Here is a 26,959-nt window from a genome sequence, read left to right as displayed (position 1 = left end):
CCACTCACCTCAGCCTCCCAAAGGCGCGGGATTACAGGCTGAGCCACCGAGCCCGGTTGAAGTGAACCAAGTTAATGATTTATTCCAAATACAGTATATGATCAAGTTCTTTTTAAAGGGTAGGCATCCATTTAGTTAAATAGATGGTTACCTTGAAAATGGCCATTTTTCACTAATTATAAAGCTAATATATGCTCAGGGCTAACACTTTGGAAACACAACAAAATACTATGGGTGCCCAAAAAAAGTATACATATTTTAAGAGATATTATCTATGTATTACTTTTAGTTCACCTTAATTAGAAGTGTCTGGACACTGATGATAACCACTTTGAGCACCTCATAATTGCAGAGGTCAAAAATGACTTGAATTCATCTACATTTTAATACAGTTTTTTCCTTTCTTAAAACGTGTATACAATATTTTGGCACTCTCTGTATAAAAGTATGGGGGAGGGGCACCAAATCCCTTGTAATTCTATTACCTAAGATATCCATTGCTAACATTATGGCTTCTCACCTTTCAGTATTTTTTTCTACTGCTGATAAATGAAATTTCAAAACACTGACTCACTGTATAATCCATCTTATAGCTTGTTGTTTTCACATAACAATATATTATAAACAATATTCAGTGGGTAGTCTTTTAACATTACCCTTTTGAAACATTTCGTAGTAATTTCATATTCAGAGTAAACATAACAGCAAACAACAGTCAATAGTCAAGGCTGTACCTACCTCCTTGGGGCTGAGAATCTGTCGTATGCAAAGTAAAAGATGAAGACCGTACACGCTTTCTTGAAAAACCACTACAGTCTACAATAAAAGCAATAGAAAGGATACAGTTGCTTGCAATAACAAATTATCCTCCACCCATGATAAGCAGATATTCCTTTTGTCTACCTAGATCACATTACCTCCTGAAGCACAATTTTAAACATTGGGGTTAATCATTTGATGATTATAAACTTACAGGCATGTCATACTAGCATAAAACAGAGTGGTTTCAGCAAAAAATTTTATATGCATTCTGAGGTTCTACAGAGAATGTTTATGAAAGTCTAAGGGACAGGAAGTAGAGAAGTAATGCATTTTATTCACTAACATCAGTGTTCTCAAGGACCTATATGCCATCTTTTAAAACAAAGCCAATCTACTCACATGTTTAAAAACAAGAAAAACCATTAAGTTTTACATAGTCTGTGCCACATGCCAACATATGCGTGCCTGCTAATTTTCTTTGTATAAAGATTGATTTTGGAATATGGGATGTAAGTCATTACCAAGTTCTGCTGTTTTATACAGGGTGTCTTCTGCAGGTCTCTGAAAGGGGGGAAAAAAAGCTGTTGATAAGAACCAAGTATTTGCCATTTTTATATCAGATTTCCACCCTGCCAATGCATAAAAGACTTCTCAGAAGACTGGGATATTGATCCCAGCCAGGACAAAGCAGCTCAGCTTTATTCACTAATCATGTAGTCAAGAAAAAGCACAAGTCTAGTCTTGCAGTTTTACATTTCAGTGACAGAGTCACTTGTGTGTGTTTAAAATGCATATTTAGAGGTGCCTAGTCTCAAGATTCTGAAGTGCTTGGTCTGGGATGAGGCTCAGGAATCTGCCTCTTTTTATTTATTTATTTATTTATTTATTTATTTATTTATTTATTTATTTATTTTGGCCAGTACCATATTAGCAGTACTTTTTTTTTTTTTTTTTTTAAGATTCAAGGTTACATATGCATGTTCATTACATGGACATATTGTGTAATGGTGGAATTGGGTCTCAGGTGGCCCATTCCCCAGATAGTGCACATTGTTTATAGCCCTTAGGTAATTTCTGAACCCTGGGCCTCCTCCCCACCTTCCCCATTATTGGTTCCCCCTATGTCTATTATTTCCATCTTTGTGACTATTTAGCTCCCATATATGAGTCACAACATGTGGTGTTTGGTTTTCTGTTTCTTTTTTTTTTTTTTTTTTTTAGTTGGAATCTCACTCTGTCGCCCAGACTGGAGTGCAGTGGCCACTCCCGGCCACCGCAGCCTCAACCTGCTGGGCTCCGGCTATCCTTCAGCCTCAGCCTTCCCAGTAGCTGGAACTACAGGCGCGCGCTACCACGCCCGGCTCATTTTTGGTTTATTGTAGAGATGAGGTCTTGCCAAGTTGCTCAGGCGGGTCTTGAACCCGCGGGCTCAGGCAATCCACTCACCTCAGCCTCCCAAAGGCGCGGGATTACAGGCTGAGCCATCCAGCCCGGCTGGTTTTCTGTGTCTAAGTCAGTTCACTTAGGATGATAATCTCCAACTTCACCCATGTTGCTGCAAAGAATATGATTTTATTCTTTTTATGACTATGTAGTATTCCATGGTGTACATATACCACATTTTCTTTATCCAGTCAATTGTTGGTGGTCATTTAGGTTGGTTCCAGGATTTTGCTATTGTGAATAGTGCTGCAATAAGCATACGAGTATAGGTATAGTTTTTATATATTGATTTCTTTTCCTTTGGGCAGGTCTCTAGTAGTGGTATTGCTGGGTCAAATGGTAATGCTCAATATCACTAATTATCAGAGAAATGCAAATTAAAACCTCAATAAGTGGTTTTACATTCCTCATACCAGTCAGAATGCTATTATTAGAAAGTCAAACAATAGATGTTGGCAGGGTTGTGAAGAAATGGGAACGCTCATTCACTGTTGGTGGGATTGTAAACTAGTCCAATCTCCATGGAAAACATATGAAGATTACTCAAACAAATCTGCTTTTTTAATAAGGGCTTGGAGGTTGAGCTTTTCTTTAGTTGTTTTGTAGACAGTAGGGTAAGTTACCTGAATGAGTAAGAATTAACACCAAGAAAATAATAATAAGCTGAAGTGAAAATGTTACTAATATTATTGTTTGTCTTTCAAAGCAGATGAGTTTAGTATGATGCTGAAAAAGCAGATATTGGATTTTTAAAATCAAGTGTCATAGTTCAGAATTTATTTTATACCAAATTTTAGGCAAAGTCAGTGGTGGGGACCCATGAGGAGCCTTGTCCCTCCTAATCTCTTTCAGTCCCTCCCCTTTTCAAGTTACTCCAAATAAACGTATTACTATAGTAAAATAGCATGTTATACATAGCTTCAACATAAGGCCTCTGGCTTTCAATTTCAGCCAAATTGATGTCTGTAAATCTTGACTGTATAAATATTCTAGAGGAACAGATAACGAATAACAGGATAAATCCATGAGGCACTGATATCTTTTAAGATAGCTAGCTTCTTAAAATATTTTTTTTGTCAATTTAAAATTAAACAAAGAACAGTATTTTTGATCTTACCTTAAAAGTTTGTTCTCCCTTTTCAAAAACAAATATTGGTTGAGCAATGACAGATTTTTCTGTTAAAAAAAAGGCAAGAAATCAAAGCACACTTTGACATTTCTCACACCAACTAAAAATATCTGAAGAATTATTTTTGTTTTTTATTTTATCTGCCTTTGGTTAAATCCTGGCTAAGTACTTAAAACAGCTATTTTACATAGTTTCTATAAATTGCATGTCTATAAATAACGTAAAAGTTTTAAAAAAAACAGGTTAATTTCAGAAATAAATACTTGGGGAAAGTGATAGTAGTATGTTTTAATAGATAATTCCACTAAAAGAATATGCTTTAAGTGTTGAAGGAAAACAAAATATAATTATCCACCTTTAGAATCTCATTAGAACATGGTGATTAAAGTTTCAATGAGTGAAAAAAATCTCATCTGAGAATAGTACTCTACTTGGGTTGGATCTAATGGTGTAGATGTACTTCATTACATCCTTAAAATAATTCAGCAACAATTCATATTTCCTTCACTAGAGTAATCACAATATTTTCAATATTTAGATTCAAAATTAATCTTCACAGTGTTGTAAAGTAGGTAAAGTTTGTTTTCAGCTCTGCCAGTCTTATGAATCTTTTATAGTTTTCTATCATAGGTGAGACAATGGAGAGAAACTCATTCACGCTAGGCTATTCATGAACAATAACAACTTTAAATATCTGCTCTCCAGAATGCTTAAGAAATGTTATATAGCTGTTAAGAGCTTTGGACTCTGGAGTTAAATAGGGATGTGTTCAAATCCAAGTTCCACCACTAACTGGCTGAGTACTTTGGGAAACCTAATGTGCCTGCAACTTAGTTTGTCATCTCAAAAAAATATATATATATTGTAAAAATACTTACCTCATAGAGTTTGTGAAGATTAAATGAGACATATATAATTACTTAGATTTCAACGAGACAAAAAAGAAGGCTTAAAGAAAGAATATTAAATATTTGGCATTCCACCAATCCTTATTCTAAAACTTATAGCTATCATTGTTAAGTGACCATAACATGTTCTTGATAAGACCAAATAAGACCTTAGAACTCTTCTCATTATAGCAACATCACCAATATATTGTTTTGGCATGCACTGAGGTAATTGGCCATCCCTGAGCTGAATAAATAAAGCTCTAGTAGAGGAATTTTGAGGAACTACCAGAGAATTATATCCTTTAGATGCCAGAAAGTGATTTGATTCCCATTTCCCCAAAATCTTATTCCACAAGAGAATATCATAAACTATGCAAGAACACCTTTTGTGAATCTCCTGGAGTCAAGGGAATTTGGGTACCTTCCTCCAATCCAGTAAGATAAACTGTTTAGTTTTTATGCAAGTGCTTGCCATGCTGTCTTCTCTTGGAGCCAAATGATCCCCAACAGAAAATGTTCACTAACACTGGCACACACATTCATATGAAACCATAGTTCAATTCTTTGTTCCTTCTCAAAATGAGCTACTTATCCAGCAGTTATGTTAAATTTAAGCAATGAGATTCCCAGAGATTTTGAAAAGACATAGTTATTGTGAATGTGTCATAGTTCATTTATTAATCAGAATAATAAATGGAGCTCTTCTAAACTGGACTTAGGACCATTATCCTTAAACTAGCATGACTTGACCTAAGCCAAGACAAATAACATGTTTATTTTTCCTCCATTAAAACATATAGCTAGCCGGGCTTGGTGGCTCAGCCTGTAATCCCGCGCCTTTGCCTGAGCCCGTGGGTTCGAGACCCGCCTGGACAGCGAGACCTCATCTCTACAATAAAAAAAAAAAAAAAAAAAAAAAAATCAGCCGGGCATGGTAGCGCATGCCTGTAATTCCGGCTACCTGGAAGGGTGAGGCGGAAGGATCGCCGGAGCCCAGCAGGTCGAGGCTGCGGTGGCCGGGAGCGGCCTCTGTACTCCAATCTGGGCAACTGAGTGAGACTCCAACTCAAAAATAAAAATTAAAAATTAAAAAATAAAATAAAACATATAGCTAAAAACATGCGAAAGTGATCTTCAACAACAGCATTAAAGAGGAAATCACTGACCGGGCTCGGTGGCTCAGCCTGTAAAAATACGCTTTGGGAGGCCGAAGTGAGTGAAATGCCTGAGCCCACGGGTTCGAGACCCGCCTGGGCAACTTGGCAAGTCCTCATCTCTACAGTACAACAAAAAAATTAGCCAGGCGTGGTAGCGCGTGCCTGTAGTTCCTGCTACTCGGAAGGTTGAGGCGGAAGGATCGCCGGAGCCCAGCAGGTCGAGGCTGCAGTGGCTGGGAGTGGCCACTGCACTCCAATCTGGGCGACAGAGTGAGACTCCAACTCAAAAAAAAAAAAAAAAGAGGAATTCACAAAGGCACTTGCAGCTTAGAAGGCACATTTATTTATTAACTCAACAAATATTTACTGAGCATCTTTTTCTGAGCCAGCACTATGCTGGGAGCTAGGAATACACGGCCCAACTGAAGGTGTATTAGTGCCAGTGCAACCACCTTCTCTCCTTGACGCTGCCCAACACTTAGTTAGAAGACAGATTATCTTCAAATGTCCTCTTCCACCTATGCTCTCTCCTCTCTTCCCAAGCAATTCTCTTGAATCCAAAGAAAAAGTCAAAAGCAAGCATCTGAGGTGGGAGGATCACTTGAGCTCAGGAGTTTGAGACCAGCCTAGACAACATATAAGACCTCATTTCTACAAAAAAATAAAAATTACAAAAATTAGCTGGGTGTGTGGCGTGTGCCTGTAGTACCAGCTACTCGGGAGGCTGAGGGGAGAAGGATCGCCAGAGACCAGAAGGTCAATGCTGTGGTAGCCATGAGCGTGCCACTGAACTTTAGCATGGGTGAAAGAGTGAGACCCCGATTCAAATAAAAGAATTGTAATCACTTAAGTGCTAAAAGGCATCTTTTTATATTTATGTATATATTTTTTCTTTTTTGGTCCATCAATTCTCTCTGATCATGCAGCAGCACCAGAGTCTCTCTCATCCTATTCTGGTTCAGGTCTGCCAGATTCATGAATCTTTTGCTTAAGTAAACTGTTAAATTTAATTCACCTAAAGGGTTTTATTTTAACATTGATAAAACAGTAAAGAAAACAGATGTAGTACCTGCCCTCATAGAGCTTGCATTGGGGAGTGGGAACCAAACTAAACAGTTAATTACTCAATTATTTAAGTTCAGTTGGGGTAAAGGTTACAAAAGGGAAGTACTACGTTCTCAGAAAGTGACCAACAGGAGAACTTGTCTGGTTTCTGGGGTCACAGTTAAGATTCCTAGGAGAGGTGATATTTAGGCAGACTTGGAGGAGGAGGAAGAATTAGCCAGGCACAACTGGGCAGAAGGGCATTCCAAGCAGAGGGAGAAGCAAGAAGAAAGCCTCTGAGGAAGCCTGAAACTTGGCAAATTCGAATAATGAAAGGAGCCAGGGTGGCTGATACCCTAAGAGGGCTTTCAAGGCCTCAGTTTCTGCCAAGGCGGGTCTGTTTTTACTCCAGGAACAATGGGAAATCAATGAGGGGTTTTAAGCAGGGGAGTAATTTGCTTTGATATGCATTTTTTATTAAAGATCACTCTGCCTGCTGTGAGGAAAATAGAAGGGGAAGGGGCTGAGGGAGAAGTAAGGAATCAAATTAAGAGACTAGCCTAGGCCCAGCATGATTACACGCCTGTGATCCCAGCACTTTGGGAGGCAAAGGCGAGAAGATTGCCTGACCAGGGGTTTCAGACCAACCTGGGCAACTTGGCAAGACCTCATCTCTACAACAAATTAAAAAATTAGCTGGGCATGGTGCCATGCACCTGGGGTTCCAGCTACTTAGAAGGGTGAGGCAGGATTGCCCAAGCCCAGCAGGTTGAGGGTGTGTGGCCATGAACAGAGTGAGACTCCTACTCAAAAAAAAAAAAAAAGTTAACCTAAGTTCTAGAAGAGAACTGATGAGGCTATTCTGTATTTCTTTGTTTAAAATCATGCATCTATGACTATTTTTAAAAGGAGAATTGAATAATTAAAAGTTTAAAATACAGTCTTCTGTCACAAAGAATGAAAAAAATGAAGAAATGGGAAATAAATACTTTAAAACTTAAAGATGAATTTTTATGTCAGCAAAGTTTGGTGGCTCACACCTATAAATCACAGCACTTTGGGAGGCTGAGGCAGGAGGATCACTTGAGACCAGGAGTTCAAAATCAGCTTGGACAACAAAGTGAGATTCCATCTCTATAAAAAAGAGAAAAATTAGTCAGGTGTGGTGGTACATGCCTATTGTCCCAGCTACTTGAGAGACTGAGGTATAAAGATCACTTAAGCCTGCGAGTTTGAGGCTGTGGTGAACTGAGATCATGTCACTGCACTCCAGTTTGGCTGACAGAGTGAAAACTTGTCTCAAAAAAAAAAATTTTTTTTTAATGTTTTGCCTGTTTTAAGATTCATATAGCATTTAATAAATCCCTACATTCATTGTTGTTTTTCGAAATGCTTCATCAAGAGAAGACATTCATTCATCCCACAAATATTTTATTGAGTACCTATTATAAGAAAGGACATGAAGTACTACCTGTATGATTCCATCTTTGTTCACCTGTTACACAATGGAGGTACACTATGGTTTACATGCTTCTATTCATCATCTGATCTAACTTAATTCTTGTAATCATTTTGTGGGTTAAATATGGTTTGTACCACTTACAGATGAGAAAAACAAGGCTTAGTTTAGTGACTCCCTCAAACACACGCCAAAGCCTTTCATTAAATGGTGTGGGAGGCCTTCTGCCTCCCAAACCATTGATCTCAACTCCCACACATTAGACTGACATATATCCTATATGGCTCTATTGGCACAGATCATGTTCCAATTGTATAATAGACATAATCCAGCCCCTTGGCAAGGAAAAATCAGTTACAATAATGGGACTTCCAAATTTGTCAATGTTTATTGACCATATAAATGAACTTCTCCCTCCTGAGATCAGAAATCAGACATTTATAAAGAATTTTTTTGGTGAGGGGGGAGAAAAAGCTACCACAAAGACAAGACAAACTGAAGAGAAGCAGCAGAAACAAAATTTTGGAAGTTGTAAAGTGGAGGGATAGGTGGTAACTGACTCTGCAGACCAGAAAAATTGAACCGCAAGCTTAAGTCAGCAGTAGGGATGCTAGAAAGCAATATGGGTGACCCACCTTACCCCAGAAGCACCAAAAGTCTAGGAATTGGTACCACTGAGTACTTCTGGAAGCAGAAATGAAGTTTGACTGATAATAACAAAGATGTTTTGGCTATTCAGCATCTCTCCTAACCTATCAGTAGACTGGAGGATGACTCCCTAGAAAAGATATAACATCAAGCACAGCTTAAAGTGGAGGTTCTACAATGAAAGGAAGATTAGGTGAACGTTTGCATGCTATATTAGTTACCTATTGTTGCTATAACAAATTATCTCAAGTTTAGTGGTTTAACAATACAAATTTATTTTTACAGTTCTGGAGGTTAGAAGTATAAAATGTGTCAGCAGGGCTGCATTCCTTCTGGAGGCTCTAAGGTAAAATATATCTCCTTGCCTTTTTCAACTTTTAGAGGCTACCCACATTCTTTGGCTTGTAGCCCCACTGTCACTCCAACTTCTGTTCCTGCTATGACATCTCTCCTCTGACTCTGACTCACCTGCTTCCTCTTTGTTTTATAATAACTCCTAATTATATAAGGTCCACCCAAATAATCTGGGATAATCTTCACATCTCAAGATCCTTAACCTAATCACACCTGCAAGCTTTCTTTTGGCATGTAAGAGTATATATTCACAGGTTTGGGACATTATGATGTGGACATCTTTAGGGAGACATTATTCTGTCTACCACATACACAAAATATAAAGCTCTTGTTCTACTCAGTTCATAAAATGCTGGCAGTCAGGTTTATTTCCCCTAGGCAGAAAATTTGAAAATTTTTCTCTAGAAACTATGACCAACACCCCGAAAAAAAGACCTAAAAATATTTGCAAAAGGGTTCCCCACTGAATGGTCAAGCAAGATGATGAGTTCCAGTTCAGGTAAGCACACTTGCCAATCAGCTTTTTAGTGCTCCTCTCTTAAATAAAAGTAGGCAGTTAAGAATCTCCAGACACAAAACAGTGATTAAACAAGTAAACAGGAGAAAAGTAAATTGTATAAGAGAAAACAAAATATATAGACATATCACTAATGTCATCATTAATATTAATATCCATGAAGCTAAAGCAGAATACTGTTTTTTAAATAAAAGAGCAGAGAACAAGAACAAGCTTTTAAAAATTAGACTTTAAGGTGGGACATGGGGCTCACACCTGTAATCCCGATCTCTGGGAGGCCAAGGTGGAGCATTGCTTGAACCCAGGAGTTCAAAACCAGCCTGGGCCACACAGTGTGACCTCATATCTACAAAAAATAAAAAAGTTAGCTGGTCATGGTGGCGAGTGCCTGTAGTCCAAGCTACTCAGGAGGCTAGGGCAGAAGGATCACCTGAGCCCAAGGAGGTCAAGGTTACAGTGAGTTGTGATCATGCAACTGCACTCCAGCCTGCATGACAGAGAGAAACCCCAACTCAAAGTAATAAGTATAATAATTTTTTAAAATATGACATTAAGACTTAATAACAGAATTAGTAAAATAACCAATATTGATCAACAAGCCAATCGAATTTTTAGTATATAAAACTGAGTAAACAACTCAGAAAGCAGAACATAACAACAGAAATGAAATATAGCAGAAAAATATAAGAAAACCCAGATGATCGGTTCAGGAGTCCACTTCAATGGAACTCTAGAAAAAAATAAAGAAATAAAGAAAAAAAATAGAGAAAACAGAGACAATGAAACTATCAACAAATAGAACATGAACATTTTCCCCAGTTGAAGAGCATATGTTTCCAGATTGAGAGAGTCCATCCAGTGCCCAGGACAACATGAAAATAGGCTCATTCCAATGCACATCATGAAATCCTAGAACTCTGTGGATGAAGAAAAAGTCAATAGCATCCAGAGGGAACAAGAAAGGTAACATACAAAGGGTCAGGAATCAGAATGGCTCTAGGTTTCCTGGAAAACACTAAAGATTAGAAATCAAAGGGGCAATGCTTTCAACACTCTAAGAAATTACTTCCAGCCTAGAATTCTACACTAAGCTAAACCATTGATGAAGCATGACAGTAGGATAAAAACATTTGCAGATTGCAAGTTCTCAGAAGGTATCCCACATGCACCCATTTCAGGATGTTTCTGGAGAATGTGCTCCACCAAAAGAGCTAGGAAATGAAGAATCCAAGAAACAGGGGAACCAACTCAAGACAGATGAAAGCAGGCTTCAGGATAATGATGAAGGGACATCTCAAAATGACAGCAGTAGACGAATCACCGGTTCAGCAACCAGTTCAGAATGAGGGCAGTCCCAGAGGTGACTCCAAGAAACATGTCTCCTAGAAGATGGGACTAAAACTAATTGAATACCTCATGCAATTGACTGTTTGGAAGGATATTTAGAAGATTGGAGGAAAATTTGGGTATCAATTAGGATAAGTATACAGAGAAAAAGAAAACAATGACTCCCCCCCAAATGATACAATAACTCCAGAAAAATATTAATTTCAGCAAAAAAGGAAGAGTAGTCATAATATATTATATGGTTCAGTTGCAATAGTAGTTACATAGTCACAATATGTCAATACTAAATATTGATCTAATCAAACTTAGATACAATTTAGGGAAGCTGGGGGAATAGAAAGTATGCATGTGCATGGCGGTAGTAGTTTAGGGCTCAGGGAAATCTGTGAAAGGGAGCTAAATTATTGCATAGTGGCAGGTCAATTGTGCTTAAACATGTCAAGAGGGCAATCCCTTTGGGTCCCCTCCTGCTGTGGGAGCTTTTTTGTCTTCTTATTAAATCCTGCTTTCTAAAAATAAAATATAAAATAAAATAAAACATGGTAATAAAGAAATACATGATATTTGGAGACATGGCTGTGAGACTTAAATATGGTTGCCCCCAGGGCTCAAGAAAAGTGAGAGCAAAGGAAGGGACAAGGTGTCTGCTGTTTTTCCAGGAAGGCCTCACGGAACCATTTGATTCCTTAAACCATATGAATGTGTATAACTCTGAAAATATAAAAACTACATTTAAAAAGTTCAGAAAGCCGGCTCGGTGGCTCAGCCTATAATCCCGCGCCTTTGGGAGGCTGAGGTGAGTGGATTGCCTAAGCCCGTGGGTTCGAGACCCGCCTGGGCAGGCGAGACCTCATCTGTACAATAAAACCAAAAAATTAGCCGGGCGTGGTAGCGCGTGCCTGTAATTCCGGCTACTCGGAAGGCTGAGGGGGAAGGATCGCCGGAGACCAGCAGGTCGAGGCTGCGGTGGCTGGGAGCGGCCACTGCACTCCAGTCTGGGCGACAGAGTGAGACTCCGACTCAAAAAAAAAAAAAAAAAACAAAACTAACAATCTGTTATTTATAATGCCATCTCAACCTTTGAAAGGCATTTTTTTGCTCTTAACCTTCATCTTTACTCAAAACACTCATCCAAGTATCCAGACAAAAATTCAACTGAATACTATGCATACATGTAATAGTTTCATTCCTCAGGATTCCAAAGTGTTATCGTGGTCAATGTTTATAATAAGTATAAACTTCTTTTTTTTTTTTTCTATTCTAATATGTACCATAATCTTTTCCCAAACAATTTTGGGCAGGTTATAAGGTATTGTCCCTCCCCTGTATTTCCATATGTTTGATTGATACCTGGTCTCTGACAAACCTATTTCAGCTAGGAAAGTAACTGAAGAGTTTTATTGATGAGTCATCTCAGAGGAGGGCATTTGAAAGAATCTACTGAGCCAAAAGAAGATCCCCAAAGTGGAGGAAGACACCGAGAATGGATTACCTCTGGCTCCAGAGGCCCCCAAGTTTCTGCTATATAGTTTCTCCCACCTAGAGTTCAGCACACCTCTTATTTCTACTTGGTTGCTCAGGGCAAGTGGAAAACAAGTTCTCCACGCTGTATAGAACCAGGCTACTCTAGCCAGGGCTGGAAAAGGTTGTATAAACAGTCTTGGCAGGAAAGAGGGTGGCAACAACCCCCCCTGCAGAGGGGCAGGTGCTGCCAAATGGGTCACCTCTAATTGCTACCAGGACTGGAATTATCCACTTGAGTGTATCCCTGGCAGCCCTGCATTTCTCTCTTCCGTTCTTCCTGGACCTTTCCACATGTCTCTGCCATGTCCTCTTCTCTTATTTCTTCTCCTTGTGCTCTGCCTCATCCCAGTCTCTGATATTTTCTTTATGCCCCTGTCCTCTCACCCTTTTTCAGTGTGTCTGGCTCTTTGGCTTGTCGAAGCATGGAATTTGGAGCTTTGAAGTCAGATCGTCCTAGAGCTGTGGCTTTTTTAAAAAAAAATATGCCATTCTCTGTCTCTCTGTCTCTCTCTCTCTATATATATATACATATTAAAAAGGCTGTTATGAAGATTAAAGCAATATATATATGCGAGAACCCCTAGAACAGCTTCCCCTTCAACACAGTTTTTACAACACAGGAGACTATCTCTCTATCCATATCTATCTATTCATCCATCCTTCATATATGCACACATCTCTTTGTAGATCCAGATACAGACATTTATATATACACACACACATACATAAACATATTAAGAGGGACCCCAAAAAACCCCAGAGTTATCTTTTAGAGGGGAGGCCACTTGTAATATATAAAGGCTTCCCCCATTAGGTAAGTGTTTCAGGAACCCATCGGCAGTATACCAGCTAGTGTTGTGAGAGGCTGCGTTCAGTGAATTTTTTAAAAAGATTCTTTCAACACATTTGCCCATTTCATGATGGGTGATTTACAAGTGCACCTGTCCACACCACACTGAGGGTTCAGCAGTTTTTGAGCAAAAATGGCATGACCCCCATGACCCACCCTTCCTATTCACCTTATTTCACCCTGAGCAACTTTTTAAAAAAACATTTTCTCAGATGAAGAAAGTCCTCAAAGGGAAACGTTTGGCCAACGTGAAAGAGGTGAAACAAAGAACAGCAGAAAAGGCATCCCAATGGATGAGTTCGAAAACTATTTTTGAGCAGTGGAAAAAGCGTCTCATAGGTGTATTGCTTCAAACAAAGACAGGGCTTATTTGTTAGAAATGAAGACTCTCAATTTCTACCTCAGACCTACTGAATCAGTTTCCACGTTGTGTAATATCCCCAGTTGATTTGTATAGCATGAGTGTTTGAGAAGCAGTCCTCTAGAGTACCTTAGGGTTTCTGGCAACTGAAGAATTGGATAAAATGAACATTCAAAATGATGGCAGTAGATTCCTGGAGTTAGTGGCTAAACCTGCAGCATGTTCTGAGAAGGTCACAGTTAATGAGAACATAACTACCCATACCATATGTTGTGATTATTATGATTTAATGTAAGGTGAAGTCACAGGCTACTCTGAGGATTTACAAAGAAAACTCTGCAGTAAGATTTTGAAATGTTGATATCAGTATTAAAATTTATTCACCAGGTATTCTGCCTGAAACAGATTCCCTATCAGATGCAAAAGTTTGGTTTCTGTTTGAATTATATGTCTGAAATCTAACATTTTTATGAACAAATTTTTTTTAGATTATTAAAATTTTTTGAAGATTATTAAATGTTCATTAAAATGCTCATTTCTGCAAAGCAAAAATTTAACCTGGTAATGTAAACTGTATCAATGTGCCATCGTTCTAAAATTCCTCAACAAAAATTTGAAACATCTGAAGTCTCAAGTGTAAAAATGGCATTATCTATACAAAAAAATAGACAAATCATAGGAGGTGACTGCAATCTCTGTATAGAACCCCAGGAAGAGGAGACACAGAGGATCTGAATCACAATCTTGATCTTTTAAAAAAGAACAACAAAGAAACCCCCACAAAACTATATTAAATTATTCTAATACAATTTGAGAGACAGAGCGAATTGTAGTCCCATAAGAAAGAGAAATCTATGTTAATAAACAAAGAAACTACAAATATGGAACATTCTGTACTTATTTCTAGCCATATATGGGGAGTGTGTAAGAAATGTTTAATGAAATAAACAACAAATTACCCACTAAAATATACAAAAGCATGTCTTTAGAGAAGGAGGTGCTAGGACCACAGAGTGATACTATTAACTGTCATAGGACACTCTTGGTTCTATTTTATGATATGTTTTTTACTGGTTTGAAGGTAAAATAACCAAGATCCCAGAGGAAACAGAGGTCATTTACACAGAAAGTTCCCAGGCTGATTCACGAAGCACCACCTCAACTTGAAACACAAGATAATTGGACCCTGATGAAGTCATTGCAGCCCTCGTTATTCCTACTGAAGTTAAAATCAACTCTGTGGACTATAAATACCAGCTGGTTATAATCAATATAGAAGTATATGAAGTAGAAGGAAGGATCCTTACCCCCTTTGAATCTAATCCTGCAGTTATAACTGCACTTGTCTTAGTTACTTTATGTTTTTATTGGAGATGAAGTTGAAAACTGCCAACTCTAATAAACCTAGCATTTCTTAACCTACATTCATTTAAGAGAAACATACACTAGAGAAAAAAGTAATCAACGTGAGAACAAAACAAGTTATTCCTCTTCTCATCAACGCCAAACTGATAAAGAAGGTAGTCATTTTTGGAATGGAAATCATTTCCCAATAAGAAATTGGAGAAGATGAGATAACTCTCTCTCAATACCACTGAATATAACCATATAAGCCAGAGCTTTGTCTAATCCATCCCGTTTTCTGAACTCATGGGCTTCTCATGCTGATAATCTTCGATGGAACTGTTCATTGTAATTTCCAAAGGCTCTTTCCTCCACTGATTTGTACACTGATCTAGATCCAGACACAGACCAATTTTGAAAAACCAAGGCATAACGATAAGAAAATATCTAATGTGGGCAAGAAGCAAGAATAATCAGAGGTTATGTCAAAAGCAAACCTTGCTACCTTTCTGGAAGTAGGACCAAGTCCTCAAAAATTGTATTGAAAGCTCACCTTACTCTAATCTTAAAGCTAAACTGTGCTGTTTCATTTATATAACTAGTCATAGGTGGTGTGGGCCATAGCCAATGACGTAATTTTATTTGCATTTTAGAAACTGAAGATTTGCAGCAGCAATATATCAATTGAAGAAAATATCTTCTCATTTCTTAAGTTGTTCACTTCCCTATTTCTAGAGATCACAAATCCCTAAAAACAGAATTTTAAATAAGTAATTCCATATAAAACATCTGACATCACCCTCTCAATCAAATACAGTGATGACGGAAGAAACTGGCTTTATACTTTCTGAGAGTGTTCTGTAATTGATCCCCAAAGATATGACTACCATATGCTTTATATTAGGGGATGATCAGAGACTCAGATGGTTTCATGAGAACCTTCTTTATTTTTCAGTGGATCTTTTTCAGTGGATACCACAGCAGGCTCCATTAAATCTTACTGTTGTTTCAGTGTCAAAACATTACACTTACAATTATTTCTTTTTTTCTTTCTTCTTAAAGATAGTAGTTCCCATGCATATCATGACTAGTCTTTACCCTTTTGCCTTTTGAAATGTTTAACTTAATATGACCTTAAGAAATACTATGAAAAGTTAGATCTGGCTGATCTCCCAAGATGCTTCCTTTATGCACTGGCATAATATAAGCATTTACATTTGCATCATGCTTTACCAATAAACATATTCAAATATATTAATATATGGTGAATAAGTGAATGACTACTAAGAGCCAGAATGTATAGTTTTAAAAACCTAGGCTTTGGAGAAACTGACCTGGATTTAAATTCCATGTTCTCAGTTACTATGTGAGCTAGGGCAGGTCATTTAACATCTGGAGCCCCAGTTTCCGTATCTGTGAAATGTGGATCATAATACTTACCTTATAGAACTGTTGTAATGATTCAGTAAGTTCACATATGTAAAATTATTGACAAGTGCCTGGTTCATAAGAAATGTTCTAACCGAGCATGATAGCTCACACCTATAATCCCAGCACTTTGGAAGGCAGAGTTGGGAGGATCAGTTGAGACCAGGAGTTTGAGATCAACCTGGGTAACATAGTGAGATCTTGCCTCTACAAAAAAAAAATCTCACAAATTATCTGGGCATGGCTTGTGTCTGCAGTCCTAGCTACTCGGAACCTGAGGTGGAAGGATCACCTGAGCCCAGGAGGTCAAGGCTACAGTGATCGTGCCAGTGCACTCCAGCCTGGGCGACTCCAACTTAAAAAAAGGGAAAAAAGAAAGAAAGAAAAAGAGTTCAGTAAGCTGCAGCTCTTATTATGTGATCTGATCCTCAAGAGGTAAGTTATGAACTCATGAGAGAACGAAGGCTCTAAAAGATCTGGGACTAAAATACGAGAACTGATTCCAAATTTCATGCTTTTTCCTACAGGTAAGTCTCCTTTCTGGCTTCCATTGTGAGTTAAGTGACTATTTTCTAGCTTCTTCTTTTCTGATGGGTGACATGCCTGGGCTATGATGGCTCTCTCCTGATTCTATGGTTCTGTACAAACTTGACTGAAATGTGATCCCATATTATGTGAGTCTTTCTGCACTTGTGTTGCTGTCTATAAACGCTGAAAGATGCTTCTCTTCTCGCCATTATTTGTTGGTATTCTGACTCTAAGAGGTTTGTCAAGAATGTCTGTAGGTTGGGCTGGGCACGGTGGCTCATGCCTGTAATCCCAGCACTTTGGGACTCCGCGGTGGGAGGATCATTTGAACCTAGGAGTTTGAGATTAGCCTGGGCAACATAGCAAGACTCCCATCTCTACAAAAAAAAAAAAATTAAAAACTTAGCCCTAAGTCCCCGCTACTCAAAAGGCTGAGAAAGAAGGTTGAGGTGGGAGGATAATTTGAAACCAGGACTTTGAGGATGCAGTGAGCTATGATCATACCACTGCACTACAGCCTGGGCAACAGAGACACTGCCTTTTAAAAAAAGAAGAAAAAAATGTCTGTAGACAAATGGCATTGTGTTCCTAGCAATTTGAACTCATCCTGTCAATATTTAATTTTCTGGCAAAAATAACTCAGAAGAACATATTACTTTTGACAGAGCACACCCATTTCTTTGTAATTGGAAGGTATTATTTTGTCTATAAATAAGATTGTCGTATGCTTTTATGATAAAGTTCTTTGCAATCTTTACTTGAATAGTTTATCAGTAGTAAATGTGGGACCTTTGAATTGATGACACCAGAAAGATCTGCTTGCTTTTTCTCTATCCATATCCCAAGGGCTGAGAAATTTGCAGAATGTGTCCTAGGACATGCTTGATCAACCTGGTACCATTTGGAAATACATATTTCATTTGACAGCATTTGTAAATCACATATTTCCCCCTCAGAATAACTCGCAGTGTGAAAATGCTTCCATATGTTAGAAATGGGTCTCTCCACATTGCTGGGGGTGGGGTGGGGAATAAAGTCTAGGTTTCACGGGATGTTGAAAATATATACATACACAGGTTTAAAATAGTATCTTCTTAGAGTTAATTTTAAATAATTCTCTAGTCTTTTTTTGTTACTGCTAAAATTAAAGAGATACTTTTGACACAAAATATTGTATCAGTGAGAATTAAATCACTATTCAAAAAGACTACTTATAAGTTAATATAACTGAAATATAGCTTCATATATTAAATTCAGGCAAATTTAAACTCTTTTTTAAAAGTCTTTCATGGATTCCAAGAACACAGGCCACGTGGGGAAGCTTGATTCCAACTTCTTCCAATTTCAAATTCTTTTCCTTAAACTTGTTCCTCTTTGTCTTGAGCCTTTGAGCACACAGGAGAAAAAGTTCCTTGTTTCTCCATTTCCATAGGAATAAGTGGATGTTATTCCACTGAAAACAAATCCTTGGAGGCCTGGTCAGGAAGAAACAGCCGAATTGCCACCCCAGGCACCACAGGCTCAGAAGGTCTGGATGCCATTCTTCTCTAGGGAACACCTAGAGGAGGCCCCAGCATTCTTCTTCTCCTTGTTTTTTGAGGACCAAACTGCCCCCCTGGCCCTCAGGCACAGAAATGAAGCAGAAATAATGTGACACAGGCTGCAGATGGTTCTGCAGAGATAGGTGTCGCTGCATGGCATCAGAACCAGCTTGGGAGAAGAAAAGGACAGGTAACAATCTGTACAGTTAGCAGAAACATTTTGCTCACCTTGCTAAAGGAAATTATAAGAGAAAAAAAGTTCACTTGTTAAAAATTCTCAGGAAAACTGAAAACAGTTCTTTAAATTTATCTATTCTTGAAAACATCCAACTAGCTAGCTCAGAAAGTAGTATGCGAGATTCTAAAACGTATCTGTTCCTTCCTTCAAGTTTTCATGACCATTGAAGTATTATGACAAATCAAGATGAAAGGATTGGAGAAGATATTCTAATTATGTGATGCCTTTTGAAAATTGTGGTAAAATATACATAACAAAGCATTTACCATTTTAACTATTTTTAAGTGCACAGTTAAGTGATGTTAAGCACATTCACACTGCTGTGCAGCCATCACCACTATTCATCTCCAGAGCATTTTCATCTTCCAAAATTGAAATTCTGTTTGTACTCATTAAACAGAAGTCCCTATTCCACTTTCTCCCTACACCCTAGGAACCACTATTCTATTTTATGGATTCTAAGTCTGACTATTCTATGTACCTCATATAAGTAGAATGATGCAATATTTGTCTTTTTTGTGTCTGGCTTAGCATAATGTTTTCATTTATGCTGCAGCATCCGAATTTTCTTTCTTTTTAAGGCAGAATAATTTTCCATTGCTTGTATATACCACATTTTTAATTCATTCGTCTGTTGATAGACTTTTTTTTTTTTTTTTTAGTTAGTGTTTCACTCTGTCCCCCAAGCTGGAATGCAGTGACCCAATCACGACTCTCCACAGCCTTGGCCTCCTAGACTCAGGCAATCCTTCCACTTAAGCTTCCCTAGTAGCTGGGACTACAGATGGGTGCCACCACACCCAGCTAATTTTTTTTTGAAGAGATGAAGTCTTGCTGTGTTGCTAGGCTGGTCTAAAACTCCTGCCCTCAAGAGATAGATTCCTTCTACTTCGGCTTCCCAAAATTTGGGGATTATAGATGTGAGCCACTGTGCCTAGCCTTGATGGACTTTTTTAAAAAATCAGCTTTTCCCTATTTTCCTTCTCCTCCTTTCTTTACTTCCTTTTGGTTCCATATTTCCCCCAACACCACCTTCCTGGCTTCCACACATATTTTCCACACTCTTCATTTCTCCTTCTCCCCGCCCCCATATACTCATCATTTACTATACATGTTTAAATTTATGATAAGTAAGTTATAATAAATAAATACTATTTTCATGAGTATTTATAAAAATTAGATGAAACAAGTTATCTTTTCTTAATTTCTGTATTTTAGATACTTTATTATTATACTAATTAATTTTTATTATTATATTAATATAAATATTTTATTATTATTTTAGCTACTTTTCATTATGGTCCTTATATCAAAAAATTCTTGAATAGAGAAGTTCAACTCAGTTTTTTCTGTATTAGCCACTAACTTTGATCAGGTTACTTCTCTCTTCTTGTTTCAGTTTTCAAATATGTAAAAAAATCAGTTGAACTATTGAAGCCCTAACATTCAAAGAGTTATGAATACCAATCAATCACTTGGATGAAATGTTTGCAAAAAAAGTATTGCTTCATTTAATAAACTTTAATTGCCTGCTATGAGCAAGGTAATGGACACTACCAGAGTTGTGAATTTAAGGCTTAGAATATGAGAAGTGTTCACAAAGATAGAAAGAAGTTTGGCATATCTATTGTGTTTTTTAGAATGCTAAAAATATCTTTATGCTTTTTCTCAGCTTTAAATGTATAGCTAAGATTGTTTTTAAAAGTTCCTCCAAACCCATTCTGCTTCATGAAAATATTCTGCTTTGAAAATAACCACTTCTGTTCATTAATTCTAACTTCCTTAGTTTTCAGAAGGAAAAATGGTGAAAAACACCAAAGTTTTAATCTATATTTGAGGAATGAAGTGCCTTATAACAAAAGTTGATTTTGTTCAATAAATTGAACCTTGTAATCTATAGCATGGGTATGTGTCTTACCCATGCTCAACCTGCAAACACACACACACACACACACACACACACACACACACACACACACACAAATCTTTATCAGCAGCTTCATTTCCCTACAGACACCTAAAGCGTAACACAGTCAATCTTAGACTAGAATGGTCCATTTCCAACATTCACAGGTTTTCTTCTTACTTTATGTTTTCTCTTTAGATGGCAATATCCTTTCTTCTTATGATTTACCTCCTTTCATTAGAACAAGAAAAGATTTGGTGCCAATTACTTAAACCTGTCATTATATAAGTCTGAAATATGGTTTTTCTGTCTAGATGGAGTCCTACTCCAGAGGGATGATCATGTTGTCAAGTTGTAGTCCCTGGAAGTCTGGAAGTTTCTCCAAATCTGGTGAAGGAAAGGGATTTGGGTCCCATCAGTATTGGATTCTTTCAGGACCTAAAGTAAAATTGCTGGATCACATGGCAATTCTATTTTTAATCTTCGATGAATTGCCATACTGTTTTCCGCAGCAGCCATAACATTTTATATTCCCATCAACAGTGTACAAGGTTTTGATTTCTCCACATTCTCACCAACACCTGTTATTTTCTGTTGTTGTTTCTAATAGTAGCGATCCTAATAGGTGTGAGGTGGGAAAATAAAGTTTCAACCATTAAATTTATTTATTTCCTGATGCCATCCATAGGAAAGCTATTATGGAAGTATCTAAGGGGTCCTTGGATAGTTTCAAGGGAGGGGCTGGCCACACCGGAAACACCAAGTATGTGGTTAGAGTTTAGAACTTTCAGCCCCACCCTCCAACCTTCTGGGAGAGAAGAACTGTAGACTGAGTTCAATCACATGGTCGATGATATAATCAACCATCCTTATATAAAGAAACCCTACATAAAAACTCTAGATACTGTGCTCATTGGAGCTTCCTGGCTGGTGAATGTATCAGTGTACTAGGAGGGTGGTACACGCTGGCTCCATGAAAGCAGGAACTCTCATGCTCATGACCTCATAGACTTTGTTCCACATATCTCTTCATCTTGCCATTCACTTAAATCCTTTATAATAAAGGGATAATTGTGAGTATGGAGCTTTCCTGAATTCTATGAGTCCTTCTAATGAATTATCAAATCTCAGATGTCATGGGAAGCCTTGAATGTGTAATTGGTCTGGCAGAAATGCCTACTGCCTGAGGACTCCTGAAATTTGTGGCTGGTATCTAAAATGGGGCAGTCTGGTAGGACTGAGTTCTTAACTTGTGAGGCCTTCACTAACTCTGGGTAGTGTCAAAATTAAATTGAATTATAGAACTCTCAGAATTGGTGTCAGAACACACAAAGAAAACTGGAAGGAGTTCCAACGCATCTTGGATATCTGTGGAGAAGTTTCTCTAATATGAATCAACCAAAAAAATTAAACATGGTAATACTAGGAATCATAGTATTTCACATGTTATATGTCGTATTCTTACAATAAAGTAATCTACAGAAAATAAAATGTTATTGAGAAAATCATAAAAGAAAATATAATTACTATTTATAAATGGCAGTTCATCATCATAAAGGTCATCATCGTCATCTTCACATTGAGTAGGCCGAGGAGGAGGAAAAGGAAGAGTTGGTCTTGCTGTCTCAGGAATGGGAGAGGTGGAAGAAAAGTGACATGTAAACAGACCTGTGCAGTTCAAACCCATGTTTTTTGAGGGTCAACTGTACACACACACACATACACACACACACACACACACACACACACACACACACACACACACACACGCACACACTCTATATTTGTTCTCTTTCTCTTAATAATTCTGACTAATGCTCTATTTCACCTGGTTGTTGTGAAAATGAGTGAAATAATGTATATAAGACTATTTGTAAATGTTAAAGCACCATAAATAAAACACAAGGATACATGTATGTGATGTGTATGTGATGTGTAAAGCTAATACATGTATGTGATGTGTAAAGCTTTGTTGAGACTTTATAAACATGTAAATTAATTGTTACAAACGTGGTCATAGAACCAATACTACAGATCAATGGATTCAAGATATCACAGAAGAAGCTACAGAACAGTAACCAGTAGGGAGAGGAGCTCCTGGGTTTGTGCTCTGGATTGATGGAACATCTGTTGCTATGGAGTGTAAACTCCATGTGGGCAGAAAACCATGGCTTACTTGGCTTAGTTCAATTTCCATACCTAGCAGCTGGCACAATGCTTTGCACATAGTTGTTGCCCAGATAACTGCTGAAGAATAAATGACTTTTATCTATGTGATCTCCCCAAAACTACATTTTTGTGAGTGACTAGGTGAACAGCATTAAATACCTGAGAATTACCATAGAGCACATTAGCATGTAGCATGGAGGATTAGAAAATATGTATGTGTTGAAACTGGTCAAGCCTTCAGAAGGGTCAAATGTCAGTTAAGCATAGTCCGTATGCCCTGTAAAAGAGCTAGAACCTTAGTGTGGCTGAGGAAAGGCCAAAGCTATGAACCCAGAATGCCCCCATGAATAAATACACAGCCAGACCTCACTCCCTAAAACTAATGATTTTTCTTCCTTGAACCTTTGCTGAACTTTGTATAATAGCAAGGTGCAAATATAGCTTGGGGGAGAAAATCTGGGCCACTGTACTGAATGAATACTTTAAAACTCCAGGACAGTAACTGGAATGCTATTTAGCAGCATAGCAAACACTACCCAGTGTCACTTGTCAGCTCAGATCTCTAGATGACATTTCTTGTAGCAGTCAATGGCCAGTCTGGACTGTATTAACATGCTTCACAACTTTATAGATTGTGGTTTAGATATTTTGAGATTGGGTGTGGAAGAATATGGTTGCTTTCAAAACATTCTAGGCAAGAAGCTTCAGTCTAAGAAAGACCAGACTTCTAGTCTTGTGGGTATTTTGGGAAGTATGTCATCATAATGATATTTCCAAACTTCTCTGGATATAGTCAGTGAGGGAGAGATCATCAAGACAGCCTGCTTTCAGTTAAAACAACAGTGGGATATGATTTGCCACTTATAAAACTGGAAAAGAATTTTTTTTAATGTCCAGTATTACTGAAAACATATCCTGACACTTTGTTGATTAGAGGACTATTTGGCCAAAAAAAACCCCAAAAAACAAAAAAAAAAACCTTTAAAAATGCATAATCTTTTGACTCCACAGTTATTGCCAAGGAAATAATCCTGTATCTGTGCAAAGATCTATCCATTAGTATAGTTTCAACACACTGTTAGTTATGATAGTTAAAAAATAGAAATAAATAAAATGTCTAACAGTAGGGAATTGCCTAAAGAAATTTTGCTACATCCATATGAAGGAGCAATAAGTAACCATTAAAAATAAGATATAGAAGAATATATAGTGACATAAAAATTTGCTCATCTTCTGTTGTTAAATTAAAAAGCAGATTACAAAACACTATGTACAGAATAAGTCTATTTTTGTTTTAAAATAAAGCAAAAGAAGAATTCACGCATGTGCATAAAAGACTAGAAAACTACACATTAAAATGTTTATAGCGACTATCTTTTGAGTGGTGGAGTTACAGGTGGTTTCTGCCATCTCCTTTATGCTCTCCCCCAAACTTTCTATAAAACATATTCTGTCAGCAATTGTAGTAGGGGAAAGCAGCTTTAAACATTTCAAACAAAGTAAGCAGCAAACAAAAAAACCTCCCATGAACTACCACTGTCTACTCATCAAGAAGCAAGAGCATCTGCAGTGTTATGCATTAGCCCTGGCATGTTCCAGAACTTTACATTCTAAGGCAGTTGCTTTGAAAGAATTTGTTTAAGCCCTGATAGAACAGCAGGATCTAAAAAGTTTTCATTGATCTCATTTAATAAGAAACATTTTCTCCCCACACTATGCTAAGCCTTGTACAGCATGAAGTCACTTCATAACAGCTCCTGGAACTGATGCAGAGGGATGGCCTGACACATTCACACAAATGTTAGCATTCAGATGCCACCTTGGAAACAGGAGTTTCCTGCCCTTTAGCCAACACCCTTCATGCTGCTGAAGTCTAAAACTGTGCCTATAGAAAAATAGGTAAAGGGCTTCTAGCCTAGATGCATATGTAAAACGAATCCATCATAGGTTATTGCGAAGTTAGAAGTGTCTGGTAAATCCTGGGGTTGGTGATGATGTCAACCATGAAAGTACCCAGCCTTTCCCACACACGTGTCCTTTGCTGTCCCTGACCGAGCAGATTGGAGGGATCATCTTGTCTATTCATGCCAACCATCTGCCACTAACAAATGCAGCTGGCTGGGTAGTGAATTTGAAATTTTACAAAGACTGATGGTGAAAATGGCCATAAGGTATAGTTTAGTCTAAACGAGTGCCCATCAAGTGCAGTGTGACATTTTCCCTGTCTGTCTCCAGCTGTTTCTGGACCATAAAAGGGAAAGAGTCAAGAATACATTCATTCTTTCCACACTAAAAGAGCCAGAGATCCAGACAAATTAGGTTTGCAGTCTAAAAGTGCACCACTCGTGGCAGAACAGTGGAGACAACTCCAGGCCAACTTAAAGCTACTCTCAGCTGAATTTCCCCTGGAGCTGACTCAGCCTTGCCCAGATAGGGGTTTTGAATTAGACAAAATCTAGAGTATTCTAAAAAACTGACAGTGGCTAGATGTTTAGACACATACGTTTCAGGATGATGGCACCAAGGAATGTGCATTCTTGATAGCCTTCCACAGTGCTTTAAAAATCAACAGTGAATCCAAGTTAACCCACCCCTATGCATCACTATTATGCCAGAGCTTCCCCAGGAACTTCACTGAACTACCATGCATCTGGGAATGCAACTGGTCAGAAGGTCATAGAAGATACAGCTCAGAAGCCCCACCGACTCACCTTGCTGTTGCCGGTCCTCCTGCAGCTTCTGTTTACACGTACGCCAACTGCTGAACAGGTGGTTGCTGCCTTTTCTCGGTATGGCAGTCATGGTACTGGTGGCAGGGATGTGGCTCAAGAATTGCGCTAGGGCACTTCCTTCCCTTGACCAGTCACCTAGAATGCTCTTCACGAGACACCCAGAACCACACAGGCACATGCAGATCCTGTCCTTGTGTGTAAAACATTTACTCCTCTAAAAGGTTTCCAAGTTTTTCCTACTTATGATTCTTGAAATAATTATCAATGTTACTCCTCCTAAATATAAAGGTGCCAACACATTTGGCTAAAAGCACGACTTAATTCTTCTTTCATTTCAAAGCAAATTGGAATTTTTACCCCTTAAAGTGTAAAATTCTACAAATTAACTGTTGCTAACAGATTACAGTTTTGGCAGTTTTTGATTCCTCCTGCTGACATGAAATCCAATGCTTCCAGTAGTCCGAGAAGACTGCTAGAGTAACACACACACAAAGGGAAAAAAAAGTGCTGCTGAGTTAAATCAAGTGATTTCTAAGCCTCATCTGAGTTACCCTCGGTGACAGCTGAAAGTGTACAGTTCTTAAGAGAGGTTGGAAGGAGGAGGAGCCAAGTGGGCTAGGATGATTAGCATAAAGAGGCAGGCAAGAAATGGCACTGGAGTTGCTTTGAATAATAGTTACCAAAGCAGGGAGTCTAAAGATGTCCTGCTGTGGTGGTACAGTAATTAAAAATCTGGCTTCTACTTTGTTTGTAATTAAAATACAAGCTGAAAGCAGAGGCTTATACAGCATGGACGTTCATTTGTACGTGTGAAATCTGAAAGGTATAACTGGAACTGGTAATGAGCTCATGGAAATGTACTGCTGGAACTTTCGATTTCTGTAAACACCTCCGAGTCTTCAGAAGGGAGCAGTTACAGGACAGCCTGTCTGCCAAGGCAACTATTTTGGAATTCGGGAAGAAAAATAAACACACAAAACATTACCTTTCCAGAGTCCTATCTCTGTTTCCCACTTAGATTCTTTATTGCTACTTGTAGCTCATAGGACAGGGCTATTTTCAGTTTTTCTTGTGCTTGCTGTTTTATTACTGCTTAAACATGTAAACTCCAAACACCTTTAATTTATTAATAACTTAGGGGTCTGCTACGACTGAAACCGTAATGAACGTTAGTAGATCCTGCCCTTCAAGTCAAGGCTCTTTGCAAATCCAGAAGGGAGGTAGAGTACAGGGCTAAGGAGAAAGGCAGAGCTGTTTAGCCTCAAAGCCTGGACCCTGCAGCTTCTATGAAAATGGGTGTTAAACCTGACACTCTCATGAGACGTTTACCTCCTAGCCAGATCTGGGTAGGTGCCCTCTTTTTACTTTGAGACAGTTAACAATTCCCCAAGCATAGTCTGATTTATGAAAATGCCTATGAAATGTGCAATTGCTCTTTTGTAATTCTTATGATTTATTAAAATGCTTTTTTTGTTTTAATAGTCTATCTACTGCAGTTTTAGGTCTATCACAGTGTAACAGGTGATGGAAATGTTTTGCTACTTTGAAAGAGAGTCTTACTGCTAAAGAAGCATAGTTCCAGCTTTAA

At 38.1% G+C, this 26,959-nt stretch overlaps 1 protein-coding gene across 5 annotated transcripts in view; it reads right to left on the bottom strand.

The window, feature by feature from the left end:
• Window positions 1–25,993, bottom strand: part of RANBP3L (RAN binding protein 3 like) — a 45,588-nt gene extending 19,595 nt beyond the window's left edge. For 3 of the 5 annotated variants that reach the window (XM_021708853.1, XM_008050579.1, XM_021708856.1), the window contains exons 1-4: window positions 25,351–25,993; window positions 3,323–3,381; window positions 1,284–1,323; window positions 739–816 (exon numbers count right to left, since the gene is read on the bottom strand). In XM_021708853.1, coding sequence (XP_021564528.1) covers window positions 739–816; window positions 1,284–1,323; window positions 3,323–3,381; window positions 25,351–25,549 — 376 coding nt within the window. In that variant the 5' untranslated portion in view covers window positions 25,550–25,993. The remainder of the gene's footprint in view (window positions 1–738; window positions 817–1,283; window positions 1,324–3,322; window positions 3,382–25,350) is intronic. The other 2 variants (XM_021708854.1, XM_021708855.1) reach the window with 1 other exon arrangement.
• Between the last annotated feature and the right edge of the window lie 966 nt (window positions 25,994–26,959).

This window comes from Carlito syrichta, unplaced genomic scaffold (assembly GCF_000164805.1).
Source record: "Carlito syrichta isolate Samal-C Ts95f unplaced genomic scaffold, Tarsius_syrichta-2.0.1 Scaffold152793, whole genome shotgun sequence".
Taxonomy (NCBI): Eukaryota; Metazoa; Chordata; class Mammalia; order Primates; family Tarsiidae; genus Carlito; species Carlito syrichta.
Note: the sequence above shows the minus strand (reverse complement) of the source record. Positions and strands in the feature narration are given on the sequence as shown.